We start from the raw sequence: 17710 nt of genomic DNA on the forward strand, positions 1-17710 counted from the left end.
ACTACAGTGTGGAATTATCTCCACCTGGAGTGCCCTTAAACACCACAAGAGTTGATAACACTGCATGAATAGCATGCACAGACTTTAAGATGTGACAGTGAGGCTCCTTTACTCTGATTGGTGTTGAAATTACACACAATGGGTTAGAATGTTTGATTCTGGGATTTCAACACTGCATTTTTACTATGCACCTTATGAGTCAAACATTAAAATTACCCTATGTTTGCACCTTAAGTAAATTTCACAGTAAATAAAAGTATTATTTTTTTTAATTACCAGACCTACAGCCAAATGGGGAATCAGCTTGTGCATGGAAAAATATCATTATTCGTCTTGAATTTATGACATCTTTTACTATGTACTGTCTGCTGTGATATTTTTTATTTGAGTTTCCTAAAACCCCCTGAAATGGGGGTAATAGGATGAACTGTCTGCTTGATTAACACAGAAAACCAACACAGCCTACAGGGGTTTAGATTTAGCAGAGACCATCCATTGTCAGTCAGGCTTTGGACAACCAGGCTGTGATGTGATTCAATCCACATCTACCCTGGTGATTTCTGACAGCAGTGAGTGCTACACAATTGTCCTCCTTCACTTACACCCGTCTGCTTTCACCAAGATTCAAGCTCAACCATCCATCTAATGAAGGTGCCTGGAATATACACACGCTCATCCAACCAACAACCCACACACACACACACACACACACACACACATACACATACAAACAAACACGTACCTTCTCACTCAAGCGCTTCAATATTTACACACACCATTGTAAACATATTGAACTAAATGGTGTGATGCATGCAAACCACCACACTGAGCTGGATGTGCATGAGCATGATTAAAATGTTCGCAGCCATGCAGAATGACTCTGGCATGAATATTCATCCATTCACAAATAACACTGTGGAAAAATGTCTCAAAATATATAGTGTGCAGCTGTTCCTGCTGAGTACCCAAACACTGCAGTTACTGTAGTTGCAGCACAAAACAGCCATAATATAACCACCCTGGCCAAAAAAAAGTCTCCACCTGGATTTGACTAAGTAAATAGCTTTCAATAATTATTAATAATAATAGATTAGATTTCTATAGGGCTTTTCAAGGCACCCAAAGCGCTTTACATTATTGATCCATTATTCATTCACTCTGTGGTGGTGGTAAACTACATTTGTAGCCACAGATTCCCTGGGGCAGGCTGACGGAAGCGTGGCTGCCAATTGACCCCTCCAACTACCACAAAACATTCACACGCATTCATAAACTAGTGTGAGTGACATAGTGGGATTTGAACCAGCAACCCTTCAGTTATTGGACGACCAGCTCTACATCCTGAGTCATGGCCGCCCATTTAATATCTTTGATCTGGAAACAAGATTTTTAAACCTAACTGATGCAGTGATTAAATTCTCATTTCTTCAACAACAACCACATCAGAAAGCAGTCTGTGGTTGTGGAAAATATGTAACTCTGTTTCAGAAAGGACGAGTTATTGACCTGCATCAAGCTGAAAAGACAACTATAGAGATGCTGGTAAAAAAGGGTTAAAAACTGTCTGACACATTATTATAATCTAGAGGGATTGTCATGAAGGGATGAAGAAATGTGTTTAAAAAAAATAATTAAAAATCACTAAATATTTGGTGAAATAAAAAAAAAAACAACTTTAGACACTCACCACTATGTTAAATAGGGAAAGAGCATTTACACACACACACACACACACACACACACACACACACACACACACACACACACACACACACACACACACACACACAATGTGAAAACAACTCAAGGATTTGGAGTAAACAGCTGCACAGACTTGAGAAAACACACAGAGTACCCTGGCAAAAAGCTTAAATTTGCTAAAGTGCATAAATATTGAACTGTATTCCAGTGGAAGAAGGTCATGTGGTCTGATGAGTCCAGACTGACCCTGTTCCAGACTAATGGACGCATCAGGGTGAGAAGAGAGGTGGATACAATTATTACCCATCATGCTTAGTGCCTACAGTACAAGCCTGTGGGGGCAGTGTTTTGATCTGGGGTTGATTCAGTTGGCCAGGTCTTGGTTCAGTGACGTTCTGAGTCCCTAAAATGAGGTCAGCTGAATATACTGAATGACCTACGTATGTTTTCCATCACTTTTTCTTCCCTGATGGCACAGGCATAATCCAAGATGGCAATGCCAGGATTCATCAGACAAACATTGTGGAAGAGGTGGTTCAGGGAGAATGAGATGTCGTTTTCACTCATGGATTGACCTCCATAGAGTCCAGACTCGAACCACTTTGAGATTCTTTGGGATGTGATAGAGAAGACTTTACACATACAAAAATGCAACTATGGATGGAAATGAGTGATACCACATCAGAAGTGCAATGAAATATTGTCTTTTTTGTTCTTGTTTTTTTTTTTTTTTTTTTTTACCAGGTTTTGTACATGGAAAGTGCAAGATATAATCCATGGAGTTTACTTTGAAACTCCCCTCGTAAACCAATCATACAAATGCGTACATGAGTGTGGACCTCATTTACCATTTTTATTTGCATTATCATACATTAGGTACAAATGACACAATCAATTACAAGTTAAGTAGCTCAGACTCATTTTAAAGGTTTCAGGCTGACAAGGGAAGAAAACAACATATACCATTTGCAAAATACAATATATTCTTTCTTTTAGAGTCTATGTAGATATCTACTGTAAGTCATTATGTACACAGACAGGGGTGCTGAGATTATAACTGAACAAAGATAGGAGAGTTAGGAGACTATCTTTTATTGTGAGGTTAAGAGATAAGGCATTCCTGCACATCATTGATCCTGTGATGTGTAGAGTTAGAGATGGCAGTTAACTTCGACTGTCTCATTTCACATCGAACAGGACACAATGGAGAGCAGCGACTAACCACAGGGACAAAACACGTTAAAATGAGATTTTCTGTACTGTAACAATTAAAAAAAAAGGAAGAAAAAAAAAATCTGAACAAATTACTCCCTCAAAAACTTATACTTATGATCAAATCAAAGGGCTTAGTACTTAATTATAATGCGTCAAACTAAACATTTCATATTCAACACAAAGGTGAGGATGTTAAATAAAATGTAAACAAACATTTGGCTAAATTCTTTCCTATGGTGCATTAAGGGAATCTGTAGAGAGAGGTTAAGGATAGAACAGATGATGGGATTGGAAAGGTAAAAATCATTGTTGTCCTTAAGATGACAGACTGACTCGACCGAGGCACTGAGGAAGGAGGAGCAGGTAGAGGAAAAACAGGGCATACAGGAGACGACGGACGAGGGAGGGAGGGAGGGACGGTTCAATACGACCAGGCACAGGGGTTATCTTTCATGCAAATCATTATCATCTATCCTTCCATTCCATTTCAGCATTACCCCATCAATCATTTAATTCCTCCTTCACCATATCAGCGATAACTGATATTGTCCGTGTAATTGCGAATTAAACATCATAAATAACTCAGTTATTATTAGGCACAGGGAGGTAAAGGTAAAGTTGACACACAAGGATGAGTGAAGTTGTAGGTGTATGATTGGAAAAGCTGTTAAAAGTCAGTCAACGACATGTGCTTTCAATTTTCAGACCAGAGAAACGATTGATGTTAACGAATATTTTAACGTTATGTTTTCCACATTCATGAGAATAATGATATATATACATATTAGAAATGACATTTAAAAAGAAAAGACATGAGTGAAATGACAAAAAAATGGAGAATTAAAAGAAAGAAGAGGATTCAGTAAGATGTACTTATGCTATCTCTAATAATAAAGGGGAAGGCACACAATTAGGAAAATAAATCATCAAAGGTTTTAATACATCTGTAGGAAAAAAAAAAATCCAAAATGACAAAATAAGTATAGCCTGTAATTCTGTTAAAGGGACAGAGCTACTCTATTAAAGGCTCAGACAAGGGCAGGACTGTTGCTGAAAAAGTCAATATTATATTATCTTTTACTTTTCAGGAATTCACTTTCGATGTTGAATCAGATGCTCCACAAGCTGCAGTGCTCTTTTTTTTTTTCAGATACAATTCTGCCCAAGGCTAGACAGGCAGCTACAAAAGAGGAAAACCTAGTGCATGGGTGTATGGTGAGTCGACTATCAAACTGAAACTGGCATTGCAATACATACTGACACAATGTGCACAAGTGTACTCATGGCAGCATGCTATATGTTGTGTGGTCATAACAGGTGTAGTTTGAGGCAGTTCTTAGCCTGTAAAGGGACAAGCTGCCGCAGAGACATGTCAGTGTGACTACAGCTAGTGCAACGCTGCTATTCTCAGGTTCTGGTATTTTCCAGGTTTGGCACATGCAAAGGTAATATATGAGAGGAAACAAAGTAGGAGAGTACAGTAAATAGAAAAGCATGAGGAAAACATTACAAATGTCTCAATAGTTTTATCTATCAGATATGACTTTTCTATTGGGTTATATAATTTTAACATTCCTTTCTAATTCTTAGAACAAAAGGTAGAGGAATTAAACTGACAATGATGATAACCCACAGTAAACCAACAAAAATAAACAGCCAAAAGGAGAAAAAGAGTTTTACACACAGAAACACAACATTAAGATTATAACATAAACCCCATTAATGAGACATTGGAGAGTGAGTGGTCCCACTGGTATAGAAACCAACAGTGGTATCAAGTCACAACTCACCACCTATCTGGATCCAGAGCTCTGTGTGACTCTAAGTAGGTGTAGGCAAAAGGACCCAGGAGCTATGATGTGTATTTAGCTTCTGTGAGTGCTGATCTGCAGAAGTGTCACTTTAGAAATATTGTATTAGTACCTAATCACATGTATAACCTAACATGTCTACAATTTACGATTACTGCACAGTAATCTACTTTGTTTTGGCAAAACCACTGCTGTTCCTCAATTTTGCACAACTTTAACCAACAGGCTGCAGAATATGAATTGTGTATATCTTGTTATAATCTACTTAAGTCTTGCTTTTGTCAGCTCAGTGATTTTTGGATGTAACTTAAATTTGGCCACATTGATGGTAATACTCTGTATAAGTTTTAGAGAGTATCAAATCCGCACCTCTCATCGGCATAGCCGGGTTAAAACATGCCAATAATACACAGGAAGACATGGATTATGAGCAAGTTGATATTTCCACTGACACTGAAAAATTGTTACTATTGAAGTCCATTGTTATCGACATAATTTAAAGTTGAGCGCACCCACTGTTCTCAGACTGCATGGGGTGACTCTTAGCTGTAAAGTAAGACTTGTAATGGAGCATCACTTTAAAGTTGTAACTCTTTGGGGTTTCATATTTAGTAGCATGCAGCATTTAGCTGATCACGTGCATTAATGGTGCCTACCAACAGCATGCAGATACAGAGGGACGGTCAACGGCCTAACACACATCCAGTCAACACACAAGTTGCAGTCATTGAATATGATTAAAAAAAATAGCTTTGATAAATCTTCCAAAACAAGTCACACAACTTGCTAAATCTGGACTCCATTAAAGACATCCAGTTGTTAGTAGTTGATTTGTACTGGGTATTTTTTGTTTTGTTTAGTTTTTTTTGCATTTTTTTTTTCTTTTTTCTTTTTTTTTTTTTTTTTTACACATACAAATATTGGATTATCTAATTGATGTAATAAAAGCACATTCAGGTGTTGGTATAAAAACTGTAACTTGCTATGCTCTTTTTAAATAACTCATGATTATTTACAAAGGAGTTGTTATACACTGATTTTGATACATTAAAATATTTCTGTTCTAATGGAAAAATATGTATGAGAAGGAAGAGAGTAGAAACTAATCTATTTTAATGTAAAAAATTAAAGGAACAAAAACAGGGATGCAAAAAAAAAAAAAAAAACCACAAAAAGAGATTCTGCTAATAATGATTATGTTGACGCACTCCTCAACAAAAGAGTTTAATCTCAGGCCAACAAAGAGTCATAAGAAATGTTACTTTCTGCAAAAGTATTTCTGAGTTGCATCGTCTGTACCCAAGAAGCATGACAAATGTATTAACTCTGCTCTTCAATGCTGGAAGGTGAATAAACAATGACACCAGCTGACGTTATGGTAAAAAAAAATGAATTGAAACACAGTATGGAAATGCCGTATTGTTTCTGTTAAGACCTTTATGATCAATGTATAGGCTTTGTCATTTTGGGTATATTATAGAGTGGGACAGACACAGTGGTTAACACTGAGCGTTGTCAAAACATGACATTCTGTAAACTTTATAGGTTTCATTTTTTAAAGGTAGACAAAAGAATAGTCTGCCACTAATATGACCACTGTTTATGGTGTCCACATGGTGGGCACAAATTGATAAACAAAGGGAAATTACAATCTGCAGCTCAAGGAAGGGCTAGGAAACAGGTACGTGGGTATTATAAAACCAGGCAAAATAGGATAACAACAGTTAAGATAGGCTAAGTTTGTCAAGTTGGGTCTAATCCTGACATATTCTAATACCTATCTAACTCACATATATGCATTCTACAGGCTGCACATTTTCAATTCTATTAACTCTTCATTTTTTTGTTGATCTGCTACACACATCAAAAACGGATCATTATATAGGATCATTTCTACTAAGACAGAATCTGACACCATCCTTGTAAAAATATGGGGAAAAAACTGTAAACATTATACAACAAACATTGAATCACAAGGTGCTATTTCAATGCCTGCACCGCCTGTCCTTTCTATTTGGCTGTTAATGTCTACGATGGCTTTTCAAGACATTATAAAACGTGTATTTTGTATTAATTGTCTATGCTGAAGCAAACTATGATCCAACAACTAAATCTGTAGATAATGATTGTTTATCCACTGATATTTGCAACCACATTGTACAGATTTCTTTCCTAGAACTACTTAATCCATTAATATTAGTATGCTAATCAATTTCATATATTATATATTGGCATGAATTCATATATTTTTGTAATCTAATTATATTCCGGTGCAGATATTCAAAATCTGGCACCTTTCTGTCTCAATGCTTTCTGCTAGAATAGCTCTTCAGTACAAATTACAGAGATTAAAAAGGAAATAATTTCTACATTACATGTGTCTTAATAAAACTAAAGGGAGTTATGTCTTGAAGTGACCAAGAAATGTTCATATTGATCTAATCTATACAGAAAAAGATATTGTACAGAACAAAGATGCATACCCTATAATGCTGCTTATGAATAAAAACCAACATATAGAAGCGTTTTATGGGCCTTGATCACGTCGTGGTCAGATGTTAAGATGGTGGCAGTGAGTAAGGAGGTTCTGCAGCGAAGTTTCCCCCTGCTTTTCATTCACTGTCGTTGAGCAACGGGTGTACAAACTGTGGGTTGACGAAGGAGAACCCAGCAAATTCGGCCTGGTCGATGTTGGCAATAACCAGCTCGTCTGGCGGTGTGAGCTGAGGCTGGGTGCGTGTAAAGAACTTGTCGAAGTTTTCCGCTCCTTTGCCACACTGCACAAAAGAAAGGCAGAGAAGAGAGACAGTTAGTAATGAGGTACTTAAAGAATGAGCGGAGCAGGCAGAACAATCGGAACAGACATTTCAGAGCACTAGCATCAGTGTGCACACAGCAATTCTGAGAAAAAATGCATCCGGTTTTTCACTTCCGGGGAGTTTTCAACAAATGAGCCAAAAGCACAGGACATACATCATCATAGTCACACTGGGCTAGGCAACACAACAATGTGCTTTGTCAACATTATAAGTTACATCTGCTCTGCAAAAAAGGAATTTCATGAATGAATAAAGGCCTCGTTTCTGGGATACAATTTCGTTTTTTTCTAGAAAAGAAAAACAACCTGGTCGAGCATGTTTTTCAATAGATAATTCAGCTCCATGGGAAAATATATCTCACGCCGTCGTAAGAAGATAGGATGTTGAGCCAGATGTAACTAATAACAACTTAAAACAATGGTTTGCACAATATATCAGCAGACAAATCTGATCTTCCTTTTTTTAAACTTAGTTTTCATTAGATTTTCTTTTTTATCTGTACAATACAATGTACACATTTAAATACAGTTCAATAGCTTCTTTTCCTTTTTCTCAGCTGTATGTGTATTTTTACAAACTTCCATAGGCAATATAGGATGGAAATAAAAGAAAATAATAACAATCACGGCAAATAAATAGATAATGTCCACTCCAGAATATAAGACTGTAGGTATAATTCCTAGTCAGAAGTAGGATGACAGCATTTTGATATACAACAGGAGGTTTGGCATCACTAAAAAATATTATTATTGCCACAATAAAGGTAACATAGGTTCCCACCTTTTAGTAGAGGCGGCTCTCTGAAGCCTTAGTGAGAATATGATCTGCTCCATTTGATAAATATCCCAAAAGATTTTCCTTATTTTAAGAATGAAATAATTTTCTCATCCTAAGAATTTTAAAGGTGGGGTGTGAGACGTTTTCCTGGAGCATTGTTTTTTTTTACTATATTGTTTAAAAATCCCCTTCACACCCCGATTACAACCAATTAATTAAATGCTCTAACACAAAAATAAAAAAATGTATTCACCTGTGGAATGGACAGGACTGAAAAAACACCATCCAATCATTTTAAGTGCCCAACTGAAATGATTGAACAGTGATATGTCTATCAAACTCAACTGCCATTTGTCCCTCCCCCCTCTTCGTTCTCAGAGGTTTGGAGCACTTGTTCAGGAAACAAAGCCAGAGCTTGGCTATATTAGCTATATTAGGATGGAAAGTTCAACGAAAAATTGTTTTGTCACTAACATAAATCAGTAGGAACGTTTGTCACATAGGTATGTTCTGTAAGAGTGGGGGTGTTGGAGGACACTGAATGAAGTATGCATGGATCGGGCTGGAGCGGGTGAATTGGACTTTTGAATTGAGTATTTTCAAAATGTAGCTTGCTCGAACTGTTTTTCTAAGATCTCATACCCCACCTTTAAATCCATCCTAAACAACTGTTTTTGTTGTTAAAGCATGACTTTGACTTTTCTCCACTACGTCCATTATAATCTTTCAATAACCAAGAAATTTTAAGAAGTCTGCAAAGCAAAATTTGTTTAGCTCACTAACAGATTATTTATGCTTATCTCAGTTCATCTTATTTCTATCTATGAACACTTGTCTTCATTCTGGTAGGGTACTATTTAAGGTCTGTCACTTCACCCTGTTGACGGATTTAAATATACTAGAACACATCTCACACCTGATCCCCAACTTTTCCCACTGCTACATCCTCTAGGATGTCGTTTCAACATCGTCAGATTACATGCTCTAGATCTCATTCACCTGAATAACAATGCACCACACAAATAAACAGTGGCACAGCTGCAAAACAGTTTCTAGTGTTACATAAACAAGGCCCATGAATACTTCTAGGAGAGGAAATGGTGTCAGCACCTTTGTGACAAGACATGCTGTGTTTACACTGACCTGCAGACCTGCTGTGGTGCAGCTCCTCTAACATCTCTGTTATATATGTTGTGTATGTATGTGGGTGTTTTTTTCCTTCATCTGCTCGCAATGGTTAGACTTGGTAGAATCAACAGTATTGATGCAAAAGGTCATAAAATAAAGAAGGCAAGCTGTCAGTATTTCACAGGATGGATCAAAAGAGTTCAATGATTCTGTGATGAAAAGACAATCAAATGAAATCGGAAACCTGGAAAAAAGAGGTGTCGTGATGGATGAATTAGCACTTCAGAGAATTTCTCTGCAAATGAAGGTCATGTACTGTGCATGTTCAGGATGTGGCTGTGCATCTCAATTTGTTGCTTTAGCATATCTTAAAGCCCACATTTGACATGTATGGCCACAGCTTTCAAAGTGAAAGCCTCTACTTTTACTTGTAGTTTATAAAGTTATTATTTAGGATGCTATTTGCATTTCACTAAATATTACCTTATTATTCCATGTGACATTGGTTTGTGCCACTAAGGTGGTTGATACTGCACACTTCTTTTTTTTTTATTCTTGTAGACATTTTTTCATTTTTGGTCATTTGCCGGGATAGTGGAGTGCAGCACAGCCTGTTGCTATGGCAATCATTCTAATTATTGGCCGATTTGTGGGACCACTGCAACATATTATAAGCTTTATTCATTTTTCATTGCTTTTCTGTTGCTTTATTGTGAGATACATTAGCAGGTCCTTCCAAAAGGGTACAAACATATCTGATACCTGTTTACAACACTATGTAATAACAAAGAAACAGTCTCACCAGGCTAATTTGATTTATGGTGATGTATGTTTTTGTCTCAAGTGTAGCCTTAAAATATCCCAAATTACAGAATAGCGAAAGTGTCATGTGATATCTTTTGTTGGAGATTCTCCATCTTCATTGGAAAAAAGACTAGAATAAATCAGTGTACAGGGGAAGGAGGGAGAAACACAAAAGTCTGCATAAACTATTCCTCTCTGTCCTCATCAGCTAGTCCACCTACACTGTGTTCACTTGCACAAACCGATGCATACCTAAACACACATCCACACACATATACACAAACACACACTTGGAAGGACCCAGTGCACCATTTAATAAGCTTTCATGATCCCTCGGGAGGTACTGTTCTGCAGCTGGCTGTCAGTATGACTCTGTGAAGCCAAAAGCTATGAGGCTCTGATGTGAATACGAAAAAAGAGCGATGGCTACCATAGCTTCTCTGAACTGTTGTCATAGAAATAAATGCTGGTGACTTAAACCAGAAGAGCTGTTTTCATAAATGTAAAAGCAGTGTTTCACATTATATCAGTCCTTTCTCTTACTGTTCAAAGGTATTAAAAAAAGCATAACAAAAGACAACATGGTGAAGTAGACTTGTATGGTTTAGCCACAAAATATAAAGTAGCTTCTCTGTAGTCCAAGAATATCATGTGCCGTTGTGGTTTAATGTGTCTTAACCTCCTCTAGTGACATTTCTGTCATCTATTGATTTGTAGAAACACTCCTATAAGTCCATCCCTCTTGGCAGCTTCTGACATGTGCTTCTGCATCACATTACCAGTTCATTTTCTAGTTGTTATACAGTTATGTTTTTCTTAGCTGAACTGACTGATAGACACAAGGTTTTTTTTTTGAGACATCAAGTTCGGCTGGTGTCATCAATATGATCACAGATTTTCCTGGAAAAACAGATCTGTTGTTTTTCTACCATTAAAAAAAACCTCCACATTTTAAGACTAGAAACACTCAGAGAGCGCAGACCTCTGCCAAGGCAGATTGGTGCCCCCCCCATGCTTGTCTGTCTGTTTGTCTGTCTGTCTGTGTGCAAGATAACTCAAGAAGTTATGGACAGATTTGGATGAAAATTTCAGGAAATGTTGATACTGCCACAAGGAACAAATGATTAAATTTTGGTGGTGATCGGGGAGGGGGGCACTGATCTGCCTTGGCGGAGGTCTGCGCTGTCTTTTCTAGAAAAGCACTCGGAGAGCGCAGACCTCTGCCAAGGCAGATCAATGCCCCCCCAACCCCCCCTCCCCCCCCGATCACCACCAAAATTTAATGATTTGTTCTTTGTGCTGGTATCAAAATTTCCTGAAATTTTCATCCAAATCCGTCCATAACTTTTTGAGTTATCTTGCACACGGACAGACAGACAGACAGACAGACAAACCAACGTCGACAAAAACATAACCTCCTTGCCGGAGGTAAAAAGAGCCCTTCGTTATTGTCTGCTCTTCTTATAATTGTTGGCGTTGCATTACAAGAACCAGCTGTGACCTGGCTTTAGCTGACCTACATTTACAGTCTGTTTATGTATATTTGTTTGTATTTCCATTATTGTCAATGTGATCCATCATGTGCTTGTCTTTGTTTAGGCACGTCTATCCATATTTGCAGCTTAAGCATGTTGCAGTACAAAGCGTCAGACATTCCTATTTTTGTTTTTCTATCGGTGAGGCCAGACAAAACAGTGTCAGGTGATTTAACATAAGTGAGCACAAGAGAACATAAAAACACTGTGACACCGACGCTCCGTGTGTCTGTCTATGTGTGAGGTTTTCTAAAGCCTCCTCATCTGACTGCTGTCACATACCGGTGACGTTCGCTCTAAGCCACTACCACTGTCAGAGTCTGCCGAAAGAGGGACGCACACTTCAAGACAGGGAGACAATGTGATGTGATGTGTGTGTGTGTGTATGTTGTCTTCCATCTCTGAATGTACTCTTTCACACAACAGAGCAGCAGAAACCTGATCGGTAATAGCCAGCTTCCTTTAACTGCTGTCTCTGTGTCTACTTGTCTTCTTCTATCCATCATTGACCATCCATCGCTCAAGTGGAGCAAACATATCTCACTCTGACCTCCACACACACGATAGCAAGTGCCAAAATGTTCCCTTCTGGATCGGAATTCACTTACTCTGTGTGACACTGGCCTCTTGTTCCTAAAAGTGTCTGCACAAAACATACTATAGGCCGGATCTACTAAAGCACTGTTTTCCAACTTTGGGGTCGCCTGTATTTCTAGTAATTGATAAAAACTAAAAACTTACCAATAAAAACTATATGATGAGTTGACAGAGACAATACCAATCCATAACAGACATGACAAACTCTGAAGCTGAAACTGAAGCACTGTGGTACTGCTTATCTTTCAAATGTTCATTGTGGTCAGTTTCAGATGCTGCAGCTCTTTCACAATTCATAGTTTGAGTTCTTGTTTGTTCAGTATTAATTGTCAGCCTTGTAAATACGAGCTGGACTGACTGTACATATCCTGACCAAGGAAAATCAAATTCTCACTTTGTGCAGTAATCTACACCTGGCTTTTCTGCCTTTGTCTGTAATAATATACATTATATAGACAAAATGTCATCTAAAAGGAATGTTTATTTGCAACATAATATAGCAAACTATTACATGATCAAAAACAAATTAATTTTCGCAAAAAACATTTCAGTTTTGAATGTCTGGGGTCACCAGAAATTTGTGATGTTAAAATGGGGTCACAAACAAAAAAAGGTTGGGAACCACTGTACTAAAGGTTTGCATGTATAAAAATGTGTGCAAACTCATTGCACACACAAAAAAATGTACAAATTGATTTACTAACAGTGCGCACTAAGGGTTGCGTCTTTCAAAGGTGCAAAATAGTGTGTTTGCAACCAGTTAGTACGTTTGCCACAATGAATATGTAATATAGGGTGTTAACCTGTAATGTCAATGTAAATAAATTAATTTAGCACACACAAAGTGATTTATCAAACCCAAAAGCAATTTTGCTGATAGAAACTGCGTCTACATTTGACACGTCACAAAGGGAAGTGCAAAGGGTTTGTATGCGTAATTGTGCACACATGGCTGCGGTTATTGTCGCAAGAATGAGATGTTGAAACGCTGAAACAAGATGCAGAGAACGCATTTTTTACCCTCGTGTGACCATTTTTGGAATGAATGAGAAAACACTCATTAAAACATATGGCCTATCCAGCCTTGTTTTGTAGCTGTTGGAGGAAGTCAGAGCAGATCTGGAGTCGGTCAAATGCAAATGCTCCTCAGTGCTGGTCAGAGGCATCTCATCCATTGCACCCCCACCTGTTTTATTCACTGACGTTCTATTATACGCCAATTTTTCTTTTGTTCTTCTTCAGCTCGCTTCATATCTTCTTTTCTCTTCATCCACTGTTTGCATCGTTTTACCAACAGTATTTACAGGGTGGGGAAGCAAAATTTACAATATTTTGAGGCAGGGATTGAAAGACAGTGTATGACCAATTAGTTTACTGAAAGTCATGAGAATTTATTTGCCACAAGAAAATTTACATAATAGAAAATGTTTTTATTCTATGTGTCCTCCCTCTTTCTCAATAACTGCCTTCACACGCTTCCTGAAACTTGTGCAAGTGTTCCTCAAATATTCAGGTGACAACTTCTCCCATTCTTCCTTAATAGTATCTTCCAGACTTTCTCGTAATAGTTTTGCTCATAGTCATTCTCTTCTTTCCATTATAAACAGTCTTTATGGACACTCCAACTATTTTTGAAATCTCCTTTGGTGTGACGAGTGCATTCAGCAAATCACACACTCTTTGACGTTTGCTTTCCTGATTACTCATATGGGCAAAAGTTTCTGAAAAGGTATGGTTAATAGTGTTAGGTATGATTATGACATCAATATATGTTTGGTTTCAAAACAATTGACGTAGTGCCTGCTGAGAAAAAACAACTAAATGTTCATTGTAAATTTTGCTTCCCCACCCTGTACTTTTTCACAGATTTTCTCCCATGTAGCGTTCCTTTGTGCGATCGTCAGATTTCTTTGCCGTAGTTCATTTAAGTATTTATTTGCTTCATCTACCAACACCTCTAATTCTATAGGGTCGAATTTAGCTTCGCGCTTCCGTCTTTCCAAACTCACTATGCAGCAAATCAGCAATCGTTCGTCCAGGACAACAGATGGAAATTAGCTTCTCTGCTAAATCTGGTGCATGAATCTTATTCTTTGTAACTAATGCCAATACACACTGTCCTGTAACTAAATAAATAAATACAAATACAAACTACAAAAAACACGAAAAACCCTCATTTAAATAGGCGTGTCTCCAACATGTTTGCACCTTTTGTCGTTTACGCAACCACTCTTCGTAAATCACCTGCAAACCGTGGTTCAACCCCACGCGCAAAATTCTACATTGCGAATTGGAATCTTAGCAGATCCGCCCCTAAGAGATAAGCTCAGCAGGAATATAATAAAACAATTAACCAATGAACCGTGGCGTGGTATTCTAAAAATCTGTCATGTATACTGACCGGTGCAGTGAGAGATGTTAATAGAGTTAAACATGCCCTTTTGGAAAAGCACGCCTTTGGGTCCAATTTCTCATTGTATGATTCAGCCAAACCTTATGGGATGAGACCAAAGCTATTATGCTGCTGATACAGCCTCCCATACACAGTGACATAGTGTCCTACATGGGTTTTTGACCTACTTTTGCTCATCTTTAATCTCTCTCCCTCTCTCAGCACACATACAGACGTGTACGCCTCTGCACTCAAGCATATTAAAAGAACACTCAGCTACTTAGGATGATAAATGAGTACCTTCCTCCATTAAGAGTTGTGCCAAGACTATTTCTCTCTCTCTCTTTCACTCTCTCTCTCCCTGAAGCTACTGGAATGGAAAACTCTCTGTTGTTGTCATAATCTCTTGACGCTTTGTTTTGTTAAACTGTTGTCTTGTCAGTAACAGTAGGCTACAGGATATCATCATTAATCTGAAACTGACATGTATTTTATGATCCTTTGAGAGACAGACACTAGTAACAGTAGGACAGCAGTATTTTTCATGCGCTGATCCAGAATTACAGCTTAATACATGAATCTGTAAATGTATTACAGGTTTTTCTGAAATGCACCCTCTGGGTTTTTCTTCTAACTATTTAGTTTAAAAGGCCTACTAATTAACAGACAAAGAAAAAGACATAAATCAGTGCATAACAGACTATTCACTGGGCTGCTGCACACACTTTATCCACAGAGTTTGTCCTTCCAGATGTTAACTCTCCTGATTAACTTAAAACTCAAATGTAATTGTAACCTAAATGCTTTAATTTTGTTTTTTTGGGATGATGCAGTACAATGTCTGATCTATTTACAGCAATGTTGATTAATGTGTATTGTCCCTGCTAATAAAAAAATAAAATAAAATAAAATATATTCTGTGTAATTCAAAGTTACTGTATGGACTTGAATATACAAAAGTGAAAAAAAAAAAAAAGACACACATGAGATTGCATGAATTAAACAGTGCATAGAAACCAAATAATTGTTAAAAACACATAAACAAACACAAAATATTGCCTCTTATGTACCATGAGCTAAAAGAGGAAAGGCAAACATGCTCAGTCCAATCTGTGCCTTCTCTTACAGCTACAGTGACTCACAACTCATCCATATTCCCATCATTTTTTGAGCGTGTGTAATATGTGTGTGCGTGTTGGTGTCTGCGTCCATGTATCCCATCAGGCATGCGCAACCCTTCCTTGAACAATGTTCCAAGACTTTTGAGAAGTGACTAAGTCCTCCCCCTGTTTTTTTTTTTTTTTTTTTGCTCTGCCCCCTCCCTCCATTCACTGCTCCCATCACTATAAATCAGCAGCTTTCCTATTTGACCTACTTTCTCCATACCTCCCTGCTGCCTTTAGCCATAACGATGGTCAGCCATCCACAAGTGGGTGTGAAATATCGGGGCATTGACTCGGATGTTCTTATGAAAGTCACCTAATTTCATACCCAACACTTTACATGCGTATGTCGATCTGTCTGACATTTAATTATGCTGTGTGTGCTTGTTTATTACCTGCAGTCAATGGATGCACACTGAGAGCATCCAGCACTATAAATATGGATCAACACTGAGCCTGCCCTGACACTCATGCTATCCCACACACTTTGTCCTATGTGCTGTCTGAAGCCCTGCTCCAACAGACACAGGTGGTTAGAATCACTCAGCTGGGTGCAGCCAGTGTATTGATTGCAATTCCACAGCTGTCACAGGCGGATGAAGTGAGATTGAGCGAGGGATAGATGCACAAGGAGAAAGGTGGAGGAGGTGGACTGGATTGAAGAGACAGGGTTAGACCTTGCAAACAGTGAGAGGGAGATGTATAATGACTGCTATTTGGTGGTAATGGACTCAGAAACACCATCACTGTATTACATGGAACAGTGAGATGGACATTGATCATTACGGAGTAGGTTACGGTGGTTCTCTCTTCTCATCTCTCTCCTCTTTTTCCAATAAAACTCATGCAAACTATGCACTTTGCAGAGTACATGCATATTTCCATGCATATATCTTTCTTAAATTCTGCGATAGCATAATATACAAGCACAGAATATAGTGATAGTGATTTTCTCCCTACACATCAACAAACTTGTATTCATATATACAGCAAACAGACACACCTACATGGTGTACATGCAAAAATGTGTAACACCCCTGCTTTTCTAAGTCTGCAAACATTTATTTTCTTAAATTTTCACCACATATACTATCTATGAACCCCCACATATAGACATGGAAAGCAAACAAGACTATTTCAGCACGTCCACTCAGCAGGGGACTACCAAGGCAAAGAGGCCAGAATTCACCTTATTAGAGGTACCGGAGCCCTTAGGGGTGAAACAGAGGAGAACTACAATTTAGTAAACTGAATATGGAGGAACACACACACAGACACACTCAAACACTACCAAACACATGCACAAGACACTACGTGACCTACTTCACATCCCTGCCTCTTTTTAGAAAGTTAATGTAGATGAACCCTGTAGGATTCTGTATATATATATCTATATATGTATATCTATATATGTATGTATATATCTGTGTGTGTGTGTGTGTGTGTGTACTTGTGCACATGTATGCAGATACAGGACAGCACAGATCCTCATGATCATGCGTAGACCCAAGGGATTTGCAAAATTGCTTCGTACTCGGCAGCAAAATGTGAGCTATAAGAGCTGTGCATTTATAATAAATCAATGTTCCATTAATTATACATCCAGGGGCAATGCTTTGAAATTACTTATGGCCCATATAACACATATCATGTGCAGCCTAGGTTACAGCTGTGTTGTGGCTCTGCTACTGCAATATAATGTTTCATATCTTGGGTCACTTGACATCATACTCACTTTAGTCTCTGTTTAATGCAACAATTACGTTTG

General features: G+C 38.0%; 1 protein-coding gene across 1 annotated transcript in view; it reads right to left on the minus strand.

The window, feature by feature from the left end:
• Positions 1-2539: 2539 nt before the first annotated feature.
• The window catches only part of prkcaa (protein kinase C, alpha, a), a 278370-nt gene continuing 263199 nt past the window's right edge, over positions 2540-17710 (minus strand). Inside the window, 1 exon segment of the mRNA XM_030136372.1 lies at positions 2540-7504. Coding sequence (XP_029992232.1) covers positions 7340-7504 — 165 coding nt within the window. The 3' untranslated portion in view covers positions 2540-7339.

Source organism: Sphaeramia orbicularis, chromosome 1 (genome assembly GCF_902148855.1).
Source record: "Sphaeramia orbicularis chromosome 1, fSphaOr1.1, whole genome shotgun sequence".
NCBI classification, from domain to species: Eukaryota; Metazoa; Chordata; class Actinopteri; order Kurtiformes; family Apogonidae; genus Sphaeramia; species Sphaeramia orbicularis.